The sequence below is a fragment of the Sparus aurata genome, chromosome 6 (genome assembly GCF_900880675.1).
Source record: "Sparus aurata chromosome 6, fSpaAur1.1, whole genome shotgun sequence".
Lineage (NCBI taxonomy): Eukaryota > Metazoa > Chordata > Actinopteri > Spariformes > Sparidae > Sparus > Sparus aurata.
In genome coordinates this window covers 14,494,222-14,510,662 of record NC_044192.1, presented here as the reverse complement: position 1 = coordinate 14,510,662, position 16,441 = coordinate 14,494,222, and the positions used below count along the sequence as shown (strand labels likewise).

The window sequence follows — 16,441 nt, the reverse complement described above, 5'->3', positions numbered from 1 at the left end:
TTTATTTGTGCCTAAACAAACTAAATAAACACACTCTCTTTGTTTGTATGACTGAATAAACTGAATAAACAAACTGAGTTTAAAGGACAACACAGTTTCGTACTGTTTAACTGTGTTTTTATGTGGCGGACCCTGCCACCATTCTAGCTTCAAACAGTGTTCTGGACACTTTTTTGCTCGGAGAACAGCTTGTTTATTCAGTTATGGAAAAATTAATATTCCTGGATTTGTATTTTTAACTGTATTGTAAATATTCAAATTCTGCATTTTAATTACTTCTCCATAACGACACATTTGCCCTTTAAAGCCATGAAGCTCCTGTTTTTATTTTCCCCCCAGTTTGAATAATTATGACTCTCTGCAGGAACAGGCTATTCACTCATCAGATAAAATGTGTGCTTAAATTTAGTCTCCTAGTTATTTTTTCAGACATGTGAAATCAAAACAGTCACTCGACAAAAGACAAAAAAAAGACTTGAGACCTGACTTGGACTTGGAAGCCGAAGACTTGACTTGAGTCATGACAACTCAAATGACTTGTCTGCTTTCAACTTCATTTTCCGTTTTCTGTTTGGTTTCTTATTTTCACTTATTTTCCAGCTGTCAGTATTTCACTGTTTAAACAAAATGATATCATCAGTGATATCGGTGAAGTCAGATGTCGGCACAGAGCCCAAAGAATCCTAAAATAAAACACCCTCCAGCCACAGTCTGTTCACTACGGAAGCCCTGAGGGCCAAGTGAGAATCTTTTTTGAGATTTGAGAGTCTGATCTGAATAATTTGTTACTCTCCTGTGTTTATGACTTTCCATCTGGTGGGGAAAAAAAGTTTTGCTGTGACAAGTTCCTCTTTTTTCTTCCATCTGTGAAAAATCTGTTTATTTTTCTTGATTGTAGGAAACTGAGTAAAAATCATGAAATAATTGTCCTGATTTTTTTCAGATTGAAAAACTAAATAAATGAGGAACTTATCATCTCAAAACTTTTTTTTCCTGCATGTAACTGAATATCATTTACTTTAGTTTTTCCCCCGACAGGAGCATTTCTTAAGCTCGACTGGATGCAACCTGCGACTTGACTTGCCCAGGAAAAAAAACGACTTGGGGCCAAATCGCTTCAGTTGCACGTCTGTTATTTTCCAAAAGGCTTTTGTCCACATCAGGTGGAGAATGAATGGGTTCAGACGCGTTTCTAGTGGTTGACATTACAGTAGGAGATGATCCAAGTTTCACAATCGAGCCCATGAATGTGTTTGTTTACATATTTTAACCAGGTCGTTGGCTGAACATGCTGTTTTAACAGAAAACACCGGGTGAGGAGGTCAAAGCTGCACAAAAACTATACAAAAAGAAACACAACAATCCATGAAAAGAAAAATATACATGTTTGAGCATGCTACAGCAATTACACAATAAAATGTATCAAATCAAACAACATAATCACACAAAATTCTTATGATAAATAACACATAAGATGGTAGTTTTCATTGTTGGCCCTTATCTTCTGTGGTTTCGGATGTTACTGTGTGTTACGGGGAGATAAGACGATTCAACCAACAGAAGGAAAAGATATCAAAAGTCGCTTTTAACTGTCAGCATGATGCCTTGTAGCCGCCTACATCTCACATTGAAAAAAGTCAAATGAAACTCTTTAAAACTTTACAAGTTTTGTCCTTTAACTCGTAGCGAAGCCGAATCGTCTCTCTGTCCTCTCTCCTCCTCTAATTGTGGAATTATTGAGACCTTTAAATCACGTAAAAAGTAGATCTATCACAATAAAAGAATATATCTCCATCACAAGTACATTATAAATATTATCAGAAATTTACAAACAAATTGGCACCAAGCGTCACGTTATATTTTCTAATCACGACCTCGTTACGCTCAGTGTTGCAGAGGAACTGACTTGAATGTCTTTATGTGCCACTGAATAGTTTAATCTCATCATTTTAAGAGATGACTGCCTGTTTTGCATGTATAATCGTGATCTTCAAAGTAAGTAGTAACTATAGCTGGAGTTTCGTTGAAGTACTTAGGTAGTTTCTTTGAACCTTTGTCTTTATTTCTCATGTAAATGTGCATGCCTATGCAAAACCAGACAGAAGTGTTGACCTAAAAAGGAAGTGGTAGGAAAAGCACAAGATCGGAAAAATCTCCCTTTACATCGGCCTCGACGTGGAAAAACTGCAGCAAGATTGCTTAATTATCTCGTAGTCATATGTCAGAAAACTGAATCATGATCAGTTTTCAGATGTGAAACAAAAGAGTGACATTTAGAGCTTCTGTCTTCAACACGAGTCACAGTTAGAAAAGCCTCACCGCCACACTTGAGAGAAAGGAGAGAGTGAGTAGGAGGTGAGATAAAGAAGAGGGCTGGATGTATGTTTGGCAGGAAGCCACGACTAAACGGCCCACAGTCAGTGCAGCAGCGGAGCCTCTGACCTTTCCTCAGCAAAGCCACAAGATCAACATGAGGGCTGATTTTAAACAGCTACTCTTTCCAAACCCCCACTTCGTACTTGTGCCGGGGTTAAATATCCTTTTAATTAGATGAGACTTGAACACGAGTTTGCCGATAGGGGGACACGTGACGTTAACGTATCAGATCATAAGTGGGGTGTCCTGCTGAAGTGAACATGTTCTGCCTCCCACAGCAGAAACAAGGGGAAGAAGTTCGGTTTAGTTCCTTCTACTATCAGCTGAAGAGAGTTCACTCCCACACAGAGCATGAGGAAAACTTATGACAGCCCAAGGTCACAAAAATGATTCTTACTTTCAGGTGACCAAACACTAATCGAAACATTATTATGTATATTATACAGATTTATGCCCCTAAACCCTGCACACGGCATCCTTTTAATCTTTACACCCTGCTGTGGATGTCAAGGTTCAAACAGTGACCTTCTCTGCTTTGTAAACACTGATTGAGTGATTTTTCAGAAAAAACGATGTTCAGATATGAAGTTAAACCAGGCTAAATTAGGTTGAAAAGTTATATCGACTGAATCGTAGTTACTTCCGGTTAGAAAACTGACTGTAGATTTGCACTGGAGATCAGTAAAATCAGGAAACTTGTTTATTATGTTGTCATTTTCAGCTGAAACTGTAACATTCAAAAATATATACAGTAAACCGTGGTGGTACAAGTTGTCTGACATTTCCGTTCGGCTTGTTTAATGTACTATGTTGCTTTGCTGGGGTCTTTGGAATCTACACAACAACACATCTCCGGTAAAAGATAAGCTGTCATTTTCATGGTAAGTCTCCAATGGAAGGTTACTAAAAGTTTTGTTATTGATAAGCTGTGACAGTATCCAACATGCAGTTCAGACATTAAATATATTTGAATGATTGATCGATGAAAAGATGCTGAAACAACAATTATTCGACTGCAGGGGCTCCTAAGATTCATCTGACGGGTCAGAAAATAATTTAAGGAATGAGAAAGACAAAACAATATACTGATGTTACAGAATAATATTACAGTTTTAATTATTTACACTTATTTTATCTGGTGAAGTCCGAAATACTTTTACCTCTTCAGACATCACAAACCTTTAAATGAAACAACCTATGCAGGAAACATTATTCTTTATCGGTTTAACTTGCTCATAACATCATACCCGCATTTAGGCCATAAACTGTGATTTAGGGTTACAGGCAGACATTTGGTTAATTTAAAGGGCTTTCTTTTTGGGTAGATTTAGCTGCAGCTGCATGTTTTCAAGATGACTCGTCTGTCTTTAAAGTGTCATAGTGACACCTCTGAGTTATAAAATGCTCTCACTCAAACAGTACTGCCACAGCAGTCACTGTAAACAGCATTAACAGACTGATGGTCGGACAGAATAAATAATCTGTAGTTGTGATTGTGTCAACAACTGTAGCATTCTGTTGAACTAACCTGCACACTTCACTTTTCAAATCTAAAGCAGTCAGGACAAAGGGAGTCTTGTTGACAAATCAGCCCTGTGTTCCAGTTAAATCCACAAAATCACTTCGTCACAGACACGTCAGTCTGTTTCCTCACAATGGTGCCAAGTTAAGCTCTCCCATTGTTCCGCGAATTCTTTTTTTTAATGTTTCGTCATCTCTAAATTACATAATTTATTTATTTATTTATTTTTTTTTTACTGCAGAGTGCTGGTTCTGACTATGTGTTGTTACTATCTAGGGGCTTCCTGGTCTGGCATCATGTGCTGTTGCTAAGGGACTGATGCAGAGGGAGGAGGACATGCTAAGAACTATACAGCCACAGTAATTTATCGCCACTCACAGCTGATAATTTATTTATGCAGGTGGACATTTGTACGATGAGGGAGGGAAGTGTCGCAGCTCTGGTGACACACGCAGAGAACGAGTTAATCAGCTTTATTGGAACCGACTGGAGTGTTCATCCTCTGTCAAAAATACGAAGCCGTTTAAGAGGAATTTACTATAACGTGTGGAAACATAGAAACATAGAAACAACAGAACGGTTTGGGAATTTAGGATTCCAAGCAAATGGGAACGAGATGTCATCCGGTGCATCGGGGCCCTCAGACAGTGTGTTCACCATCTCTGTCAAGTGAGAAAAACAAATCTGAACTTTGACCTGATGATGACCCTCGATGTAAAAAATCAGGGGATCATCAGAGACAGTATGTTTCATCCTGAGCAGGACATGAATGCCAACAAAAATGTAATCGGTCCAGTAGTTGTCAACATATTTCAGTTGTGCTTCAACTCCCTTAAGCCACGTCATGTAGCTTCAAGCAGACATTTTGATCTCTTCCTTTGCTGTCCTCGGTTCCTTGGGGAAGTAAATAAAATCAGAACGTTGGGGATTTTTCTATTGCTTGATGTGAAATATGCGACACAGCTGCTTTTAGGCGTGTTCGCTACTGGCAGTTTTTTTTTGACTGGCGTCGGCACCAAAAGTCTGCTTTCACCCAAAGGGAGCTGTGGTCGTTCTGCCGACATGAAAGTGAGGTGTGGCTGCTCTCATCTGTTTCAAGAAGTCACAGAATTAAAGGCAAAGACCACTGATGAGTTGTTTCAGGCGCTTCAGGAGCTGCATCTTCAGTGGGAGAAAGCCCACGTTGGACCTTGGACTTTTTAACTTTCAAGACTTTTAAACATGCACACAGTGAAGGAGGGGCAAAATACTGAAAAAAGCATAATAGGTCTCCTTTAAATGACCAATATTGTGAGAGTGATTTCAACTCGGTATGATTTTCACGTGGCAGGAGCTGTTGCACCGGCAAGGCTCCTCATGTCTGTGAGTGAGCAACCGACTCGTACCACTGAGCACAACTCCCTCAGTCGACAGCTCTTATCACCAGTCGGACAGACATCGGCTCGCTCCGCTCAGGCATCTTAAATTCTGGTCAAACAGGACACTGAAGCCCTCTTAAGTCCAACAGATCCTGGGAACCGGGCAGACCCACTGAGCCATCCCCTCCGTCCATTCATCCAGTCTTTTTGTGCAGCTCTTCTATTCCGTCTTCTCGCGAGCTGGTTGGATGGTCAGTAGTTGTGGCCTCCTCCCAGCGCAGGCCCATTCTCAGTCCTGCCATCCACCATTCATTTGCATGCCTTCTTTATTTAATCAGTGCAAACATCCCTTCTTTTCCATCCATCCCTCCATCATGGCCATCAGCGCCTCAGCAGCTCCTGGCATCGGTTCATTTTCCTACTTTATGCTCCACACTCGTGACTCCACGGTGCCTTCTATCATCATAGCTCCATTTATGTGTCCAGCAGGGTGGACAGTATGTGCCTGTATGCTCTCTCTGGCACCGATCCACTTCGCCCTTCAGTGAAGAGGACTGAAGGACTGGGATCGGGGCCAGCTGGCCTGGACTTAGCGCAGCTCAGGCACAATAGCAAAGCCAGGCCACGCAGAGGAGGTTAATGCAGTGTGGATTTGTGTGATTTCAGCACCATTGTGCTTGTGTCTGTGTATATGCCCTGGACATACTGACTGTGCCCGCAAGGAGCTTCGGTTGAAAGGCTGATTTTCTCCTAATATTTGCTCAACTGTAGCCTGATGGAGATATTTGTCTAATAAGTTATGTCTGCTTTTCAAATCCCTGAGTTAACATATTAGCCAGTAGGCACTGCTTTATGCGACAGCCTAATGTACTGTAAATACTGATAAGCTGCTCCATAAAAGACAGACGACTTGTATCCGAGCCAAGTCGTCGCTCCCCTAAAATCAACAACAATGAAACTGAAGAGCGAAGTAGCAACGGCTGCTGAAAGTGGAGAAAGTGAAGCACGTTAAATGGCATTATAAACGGAGAGTCATAAAGTCTTACTTCTTCTAAAACCGTCTTCTTTTCCCGTCCCTCTAACCCGACTGTGATGTGTCTGAGCAATGACTGCTGAGTGACCCCGCTGCCCCCACGGCCGCTGAATGAGAGGAAGTTCACAAAGAGAACGGAGGGGGGGAAAAAACAACACAGAAAATCATTGAAGGAAGCAGTTGATGCTGGGCCAAGACCCTGACAGCTGTGCGGTGAAGGACGGTCCAGCCTCTGTCTGCTTCAGAACAAAACAGAGCTGTAGAAGCCTGGCGGAGAAAAGCAGACATGTCAGGGTGAAATAGATTGTTAGTAACCTTCATACGGCGTGCAAACGTGCGCTGAATACAGTGTGTTCATCAGCAGAACGGCGTCTGAATACATTTTGAAGAAAAATGATTCTGCTTCTTTAAAAGATGAGCATTAGCTTGTGGTTTTGCAGAAACAACACCTTAGCTAAACATTTACTCTGGCGATTGGACTGATGAAAAACGTAAATGGGAATGGAAATGTCTTTGAATGTCTTGTTTTGTCCGACAAACAGACCTCTAACCCTCACATTAGAGAGGCTGGGAGCAGAGATGTTCAGCATACATGCTTGTGAGCAGTCCTGCAAGGCACATTATAATAAAAATGGTAAGGAACCCATTGTGCAACTCCGATTCCCAAAAAGTCAGAATGCTATTGTCAAACAAAATGTATCTTTTGCTAATCTTTTTTTTACCTTTACTCAACTAAAAACAGTACAATGACAATTAATTTAATGCTTCACTTATTCTAAAGTTGATGCCAGCAAAATATTTTAAATAACTTGGGATCAGGGCAACAAAAAACTTGGAACAAAATGTGGAAATTTTCACAGGTCATTCAACAGGTTCATTAGGGGCTGGTGTCATGGTCAGGTTTAAAAGGGGTTCGCAAACACAGATGGGGTTCATCACTTTGTGAAACATTATATTGTATCAGGGATATTTCTATGGGAAAACTTTATAAAATGTATTATTTGCAGATGACTCATTCTATTTATTGATGTTTAACACATCGTTCCAGCTTCTTTGCAACGTACCTCAAGACACAAAAGAGCTTTACTCATTCAGAAGAGACCATGTAAAATTCTCAAAATATACAATTTATTCAAAATATGTTAATGCAACCATCAATATATTCCAGTAATTACAAAATCAGTAGTTTTTCGTCTTTATGATCTTATCCTTTATAGACAAGGAGGCTTGCAGACAAACACAAGCTTTGATCTATATATTATACCATGAGAGCACAGGGTACTTTTTTTAAACAGCCGACCGTCTCTTTCTGGCTAATACTGAAAACCAGGTTGTAGTTCAGTGTCACAAATTCAACGCAATTGAATTTTATCTTCAAGGAGGCAGAACTGAAATTTCAGTGGAATAGACAGCAACATCTGAAACATACATGAACCGGAGTAACTTCTATGAATTTCAGCTGAATCATAACAAGATGATGTCACTGCCTCGGGCAAGGGAACCAAGAATCAGGAAATTAGCAATCTCTTTGACTGTGACTGAAGTCATACTTCCTCAAATTGAGTTGAAAAACAAGCTTCCTACTATGAGAGCACAACATAAAAACGAAAAAAAACAAAACAAAAAAAACGGACCTTTGCAGAGAATTGCACAGAAAATAAAACAACCGCAGACACTGTTCATTGCAACAGCAGGGAGGAAATATTAAATATGACAATGACACCTGGATGCAATCCACTTTACAGATAAAGGGTGGGGGGTGCCTACGTAGACTCACAGTTTCCCCCCGAAAACCAAATGTCTGCTAACACTGTTAATCCATGTGGGTAGTTGTATCATCTATGTTCAACGGTAACAACACGGACATGTAAATGCAGTTCATGGGAACAGAGAAGAGGATACTGATACATATTTACAAATGCATCTGTACAAATATTTGACACTGTACAGTTGATGTTGAGGGGATAAAGTGATAGTGGCATTGTGGGCCACCGCATGGTTTAAAAGGGTTGGCCGTTAGAAAGCAAAGAAATCTCTTAAACGGCAAAGAAGGCCTCCCCCCCAAAAGTTTGTGTTTGTGTAAAAGCTGTTCTTATTAATCACAGAAGACTCTTTGGCACTCACAAGGAGATTAGAGGACCAGTTATTAGATTAAAGGAGTAGTTCAACATCTTGGGAAAGATTTGCTTTATTACTGAGAGTTTAATGAGGAGTCTGATAACACTCGCGTATAACGCTGGAGCTGGCAGCTAGTTAGCGCAGCACAAAAAATGGAAACGGGCAACCCAAAATCATTTCTAAACCTGACGTTGTCATGGAACCTGACAGTGCAATATAAAGAGTGACTCATGACATTACGGATGGCCATACACCAATTAGGTGAGTAAGGTCTAAGGTCCATAAACGCATTGTGCGAAAGTGCTAATAACACAACCAATAGTATATTTTTGCAAATTGCCTTGAACAATTTCCATTTCTTTCCATTCTTGCTTTGTCACAGATGATGGTGGTTATTCACCTTAAGGTGATAGCAGGAGTCTTTTGATGTGGGGTTATATAAGGTACTTATCCTTAGTCAGTGTATTGATGTGCATTAGATGACCGTCAGCTCACAAACTGCCATGTTACGGAAAAATTCATTCAGTGTAGTTTTTCTTTTTGTAAACATTTACTGACATTTGGACAGTTAGGGTTACCAACTCTCTCTTCACCTCCCTACACTCATATTATCAGTTATTTATTTGCAACAGAAAAAGAGACAAAACACACAATAACCAGTTAAAAGGCATTTTCTGTAGATATCGTGATAATATTGTTTTGTGGAATCTTTTTAAGCCACAATAATTGGTAGTGAAAATCTGATATCGTGACAGCAACGGGTTTATGTAGGAGCTATTTTCTTTGCACCGCACTACACTCGGCAACTGCATCACTGTGCAGAAGGAAGCAGGCTTCTACGCATGGATAAGAGGCTCATGCTTGGGTATCTTAGTTTACTTAGCCATGAGCATCACAAGTCGAGCGCTGTCTAGTTTCTTTATAGTAGAGACAAGGCAATCCAATCTAGATGGATAAATAGCTCTACAGCCGAGAGGAAACTTCTGTGCTTTTTATTTTGGAGTGAACTGCCCCTTTAAGCAATCAAAACATGACAGTGCCATCAATCTTCTCATGTAACTCTCGACAAGAAAGTGAGTTAGAATATTTCCCAAAATGTCATACTATTCTTTTAATTAAGCAGTAAAGCTACTTCTAATACTTGTTGTAGCTCAGCTGACACAATATCAAGTCCATGTGTGGGAAAATGGTAAAAACAACAATAAAAACAGAGGCAAGAATGGAGTTCATGTGTATCTTCAGAAAACTCATACTATACTTACAGTAATTCATTACATAACATTTATAACTTCTGTTAACAGATACAGTGACTGGGGAGAAAAAAAGCCACACGATGGCCACCAGAACAAAAGAAAGAACAACAAAACATTAACAAATAACACAGTTATTTGTAGTGACACTGATATGAAATCCATCCCGGCAGGATAGTTTGTTTGTTTGATTTTAATAACACACAGCGGACAGTAACCCTCACCTCACTTCATCAGTCGAACATTTGATTTTTTCCATGTCAGAAGGTGCTTTTCTCATATTGCATTCACACTCTCCACACACCACCCAAATAATAAATACACTCACCTTTAGGAACCATAACTTCTTTTTGGATTTTTTTTTTTTCCACACATAACATTAATTTCATAAATAAAGAAATGTACAGTAATTGTCAACCATGTTTGCTTAAATTATCTAAACGACAGAGCACAAAGTGGATTGTGCATGAAACAGAGCGCGACTTTGTCAGTTCATGTCGGATGTGAGAGGACGGTGAGGTGAAGTATAAGCTGACAGGATATCGTGACAGTCTCCAACACTAGTGCGCCACTGTACTCTTTCCTGTTTGAAGTACACTTCCTGAATATTTAACACTGTTTTATGGCATTCCTTCCCTTTACTTATGCAGGCAGCATTTTTTTTTTTTTACACGACAGACACTCGAAAAGAGACGTCACAGATCTCTTTTTTGCTACGATTTCGCTGTTTCTGATATGTTGAGGATGTGACGCGACGCACCTGGATGCACGGAATATGACAAAAAAGAGCAGAACAATGTGGTTTGACAATGGTGTGTGTTGGTCCTGCAGAAAATGCTGTTTGATCACATGATAACCATCCACATGTAAGGTACAAAAAAAACCTCTTTTCTGTCTTCATCTCTGAGGGCAGAACATGCACCTTGTACCTTGAGATCTTCTCTACTTTCTTGATTCATTCTTGATTCATTCTTGATTCAACATTTTTGATACTTTCCAGGTGAAGAGCTTAAAAAACATGTCCACACCTTGACTGTTAAAGGTGCACAGGGGACAACTTTGTGCACGCTTTGTATCCGTTTGGCCTGTCTTGTAGAGAGACTCCATATATGAGAAGGAATTTTAATCCAAGCGAAACAAAGTGGCTCTACTCAGTTCCTTTCCTCTGTTCTGCGTTTTTAGGGGGGGAAGGTGTCTCGACCTGGAGCAGGAGTCACATGACAGGGGGTAAGGTTCTCCACCGTCTTCTCTGGTTCGAAGGGGCCAAGGAGAAGGATGTCAAAATACAGGAGCACTTCTTCTTTCCTTCCTTTCCTCTTCCAGCACGTTTCCTTGCTTCCCTCCTCTCTGTGCAAACACTTCCTGTTCTGTCTACAGTCCAACAGCCAGGACGCTACGACACGCAGCAGCAGGTCCTCGTCTTCGGCTGCTCTTCCTCCATTGGCTGTTTCAGTCTGAGGAGGGGCGGGTCGCCGCTGGCCGGCGTGTAGTAAACCGCGCTTCCGTTGGAGGAGACAAGCGGCATGCGGGGGTCCTCGGAGTTGTTTTTGGCATCAGTGAAGGAGTCTGTGGAGCCGTTACCTAGGTGACCATTGAACAAGGGGTGATTCAACAATTTGGCGGCGGCCCTCTGCTTCTTGAGCTCCGACAGAGTCTGAGCGCGCTCTCTCGGCCAGGCTTCCTCCTGTGCCGGCTGGGCGGTGACGACCCCGCCCTTATCAGACGACGGCGTGTTGCCATTGGATGGCTGCTGTGGCGGCACGGACGTGGAGACGGTCGTGGAAATGAGGCCGTTCTGTTTGCCGTTGCCGTCTTTGAGGATGGTGGGCAGCTTGGGTTTGTCTGGCAGCTCCACGGCCACGACTGGCTTGACCTGCAGGACATCAATAAAGATGATTACTTTAATCAGGCTATAAGGCGTCTCTTTTGGATGATTAAATACACGGAGGCCTGACTCTGTACGTGGGGGAGATCACATAACTTTGATCCTGTGCCCAAGCTATCAAATTAGCTCTATTACAATTAGATCTGAAGCCAATTTTGAATTTTTCTTTGCTACTACAAAGAAAGTTTCCCCTCATAAATCATTGTTGCTCGTTTGTGATAAAAAATACTTCCATTTCAGATCAAGTCTTTATTCTTAAACCTTAGATAATATATTGCAGTAGTGATTGCAAAATAAAAGACAAGTATTTTCCAGGAGTGGAAAAACAACTGTATCTCTCTTCACTTCCATTTCAGTGACTATGCGGCATTCTTATCTCCTGACACTGCTGTTGGTGGCGGATTGTGTTTCCCCTTTTTTTTTTTTTTTTCCGTTGTAGGTTTCTTCCTGTGTGACTGCTTTTGAGGAAACATTTTTAACTGTGATACACCTACACCAAAAACCTGACATTTAGACTCCTGGTGTGTGGGACTGATGATCACTATTCCTGATAATATAAACATCCTTCATGCTGTGCTATGAATGTCTCACGTCAGGTCATCAAGTTAAAAAACACGCTCAATTCTCAGATGGTTCTGTGTAACTATGCAGTTTTTTTTTTTACCTTCTTCTACAGAACATATAAAAGATGAATGATCTGAGGACTCACATGGACCACCTGGATGTTCTCCTGATCAGACTCCTTCTCTTTTTCCTCCTCCTCCTCCCTGCCTCCCCTCCACACGATGGCCTCCGTCTCGTACTCCTTGCGGCACAGGTTGTGTCTGTCCGACAGGCTTGCTCGCCGCACCACTTTTCTGCAGAAGCAGCAATTTTCGAGTGAGACAGTGCAAGTAGGAATGAAGAATGACCACAGATATGAATACAGCATTTTCTAAACACGATTATGATTTATTCAATATATAATAATGTAGAATAGCTTTTCATAAAGGGGACTTCTGGTATTTTTAGACAAATGTTGGTGTGTAAATGACTTATAGGTTGAAAACCTTTCGGAATTGGTCTCGTAGATTGCTGGCAGCTGCGACATGAGCTGTGACGGCTTCATCCTAATCCCTGACCTTCAAAGTAAGTCCACTAAAAGTGCTTGTGATAATATCGGGAGGGAGACAGAGAGGGGGGAGAAGCAGCAAGGGAAAACGGTGTATAGAGCAAAAATATTTTCAACCAGAGTGATAGTTTGAATTGTGGAAAGACAAACCGAGATGGTTTTCGTGAGTTTTTTTTTTCCTTCAGCCATTTTTGGTTGAACAAACAGGATCTCACCCTTTAATCTCTATAGGGATCCTTTATGTATGTTGTCAGACACTAACGCAGGATAACAATCTCGGCCTGAGTGTCAAAAACAAGCACTTTTTACTGGACAAAACTTTGAAGCTGAAGGTCGTCCTTAAGGATTATGGTGCGGCAATTGCAGTCTGTGTCACGGCTGGATGGTTTAACACGATCCACTGGATTAACTCCATAAGTTTTGCACACGTGAGTCATTGACCCAAACAAAATATGCAAACATAGAGCCCAGGTTTTAAAATACCAGAATTACCCTTTAAGTTGTAGATTTGACAATTAAGGGGAGGCTGATCCGCTCATCTAAAAAGCAGACTTTGGAGCACATAAAAAAAACAAACAATTATAAAGCAGACTCAATATTTGTAGACTGAAACACTGCTCTATGAAAGTAAATTAAGCAGGAGCTTTGTGTAGAGTGATCCCTGCTGATCTTTCCTGTCTCTTCGGGTCGACACTTGTAGGAGCAGCAGTAACACCAGCAGATGTCAGCACTTACCCACGACTGCCTGCACTGGACGTTCGCCGACACAGTGAGGTCTTGTGTTTGAGCTGTGACTTCATGATAATGTCATGTTTGTGTTTCAGGTCCAGCAGGATGGCTCTGAACTCCTCGTCCTCACACAGATCTGAAAAAAGAAAATGAGAAGCCTGAAGGAGGAAAGACGTCAGCTCCTTCTAAAAATGAACCTGCTGCTCTCAAATAAAACAACAAAACAAGGATAATTAAATTAATTTGTTGAGATAATTATTATCCTCAGTGATGCCACTTGTCTCTCATACCGACTGTAAACACACACTTAAGTTGTAACAAGACTACCAAAAAGGAAAAGCTGATGGAATTGAAAGGTTTAGATTTGCTTTGACAAGGTCAGAATCAGCATTTAACCGCAATGAACCCACGATGTAAAACTATCGACTGAACAGGCTTGAAATGAGACCGTGCTGAGATAGGACATTAGTTCTCTTCCCCTCCCGCCAGGTGTATTGATTAGAGAGTGTTGGGGTGTAAATATACCGATTGGGGTCTCCTCTAAGAAGGTCTTGGCATTGAGACTGGCTCCATGAGACACCAACAGCTCCGCCACATGCATCTGAAAACAACGACAACATCAGCGGTAAATGACATTAACGTTTGCGCGTGTTGTCTTATCTGTTTCCTGCTTCCTGTTATGTCTACCTTACCTGACCCCAGCACGCTGCGGCATGAAGAGGCTGCCATCCATCTGAATCTCTCAGGTCCATGCGAGCTCCCCCCTCCAGCAGCAGCTCTGCAGCCTGCACGTAGCCATTCGCAGCCGCGATGTGAAGCTGCAAGGGCAGAGGAAGAACAATGAATGGATTTCTCCAGTGCACTGGATTTGCTGTAGATCATTCTCTGTGCATAAAACCCTGTGTGGATTCCACACCGAGGCCACAATATAGATGCATAAGAATAATGTGCAACCGACGGCCTAAAATATGTATAAAACATCAGATAATTGCAATCAGAGTTTCGGGATTCACGTGGTGTTTCATCAAACCAGGCCCAAAACATTGTAAGAAGGCTCTGCCATCATTTCAAGCTGATGTGTTTCGGGCCTGCTGGGAAAGCTCAGCTTTATTACCATTTAGAGATAAAGACTGATCCTGCCGGCCTGAGATGACCCTCTCTGTTTGAGGGAACATTTATCAGGGGCTGAGAGTGAATCACCATCTAACTTTTTTTTTAGGATCAAATCCATTCTGTCAGGATATTAACTCCACTCTTAAACTTTTAACCCTCTCTGAACCAGCGGTAGGCCAGTCAGTACAATCTCGAATTATAACAGCAGAAGTCACAGTTCTTTGAACTCTCGGGACAAAGTTTCCAAAGATACCAACAGTGAAATGTCTGTTTCTTGTTCCCACAGATGACATCTTCAGATTATTTACAGAACCACCGAAGAAATTCAATTTCCTCTCAACCCAAAAAAGACAGAAAACTCTGCTAAATATTCACACAGGAGATGCTGGAGCCGGTGATGATTTGGCATTTTCGCTTGAAGAAATTCTTTAAGTGAATAATCAATTATTGATACCAGTGGGACTAATTGGATAATTAATAAAGAGCTGCAGGACGCTGATACAAAATATGATCTTATCAGAGAGCAGAAAAACTATTTGAATAACCTCAAAGGTGCTTCGTGGAGAATCAGAGGGAGGAAATGGAAAATGCTCAGCTATAAAACTGAGTCTGACTCATATGAGGTGTGTAGAGATCTTCATGTACATTATGTGAGGTGGTTAATCATACGGATAGCAATAATGAGGAGCCTACTGGTCGCCCCAAGAGTTCAAACAAAACATGGCAGAGCCTCATGTTGTTCTCATGCATCCTGGAATAACCTCCCTGATCATATGACACAAATCCTGGCTGACTACTTTTAAATCAAAGCTAAAAACGTTCCTATTTTGCAGCGCCTACTCTGACCTTAAAACTACAGCTGTCTTTGTTTAGCTTTTCAAATTACCTTTGTATTGTTTAATGTTTTGAATCATTTAATTTGTTCAATTTTGATTTTTTCATACGAGTACTTTCTGTAAACTTTTCTCTTTTACTATCCATCAGTTTAAACTGCATTTCTTGCGTTTACTTCTGCTTGTTTGAGGAGTGAGTCTTTTAATGTTTGCTGTATTCTCATCCACTAGGGCACAGTGAATTGCTCTGATGTATGAAATGTGTCATACAAATGCAATTGGAAAGCCTTGTCTAGGGTTGTCCTGCGTTTTTGTCCATTTTCACAGACATGAGACCAGTATTACCGGGGGACCTCTTGTAATTTGTAATACTTGCGGAGGACATCTGTGATCTTAATCCTGTGTGAATTACCTACCATATTCTGTCGAGCGCAGAGGTAATGAGATAACATTAGATTGGAGATTGTATTTCTTTTTAAAACATCTGTTTTCCATCAGACGAATGAATAATTGAGGAGTCTGAGCGTGGCTCATGCCGGCGAATCACTGAATCTGTCTGAGATACACACACACTTGTCTAATGCCAGCCTTAATTCCATCTGCATGGGGAATGAAGCCCCTAACGATTTCTCAGCCTGAGGTTCTTTCATTGCCTCATCGATATGCTTTCACCCCTCTCAAACTCAAACATAACCAAACAGGCTCATTAGGAAGACTGAAGACTGGACTTTAAGCAACCAGTTACAGCATGAGCTTAGACGCGCTGGAGTGTTACTGAAGAAGAGAGAGGGAACAGCTCGCAGCGCAAGATCCAACATTATTGATCCTCATGCGGAAATTAGGATGTGCTGTAACTGGCAGAGGAACATCACAGCCCCGTGCACTGCAGGTGGCTCAGACACACACCGACATGATGATATTCATTATACTGTAACGACTCACCGGGATGAGTGAGACGCAAACACGCGAGGACGGATGCAAAATGTCATGTGAAAACTGAGATTTAAAAAGGATACAGAGTAGTTTATGTAAATAAAAAGCAGCGACGAGTTAAAAGTAATAACAGGCAGCGTTTTCTCTTTTTTTAACAAACTGCAACAGTTTTACGGCAGT

At 41.2% G+C, this 16,441-nt stretch overlaps 1 protein-coding gene across 2 annotated transcripts in view; it reads right to left on the bottom strand.

Annotated features, from left to right (window-relative positions):
* Positions 1-7,395: 7,395 nt before the first annotated feature.
* The window catches only part of ppp1r16b (protein phosphatase 1, regulatory subunit 16B), a 104,736-nt gene continuing 95,690 nt past the window's right edge, over positions 7,396-16,441 (bottom strand). For both annotated transcript variants that reach the window (XM_030419281.1, XM_030419282.1), the window contains exons 7-11: positions 14,075-14,200; positions 13,908-13,983; positions 13,389-13,518; positions 12,252-12,399; positions 7,396-11,530 (exon numbers count right to left, since the gene is read on the bottom strand). In XM_030419281.1, the coding sequence (XP_030275141.1) occupies positions 11,051-11,530; positions 12,252-12,399; positions 13,389-13,518; positions 13,908-13,983; positions 14,075-14,200 (960 nt within the window). In that variant the 3' untranslated portion in view covers positions 7,396-11,050. The remainder of the gene's footprint in view (positions 11,531-12,251; positions 12,400-13,388; positions 13,519-13,907; positions 13,984-14,074; positions 14,201-16,441) is intronic.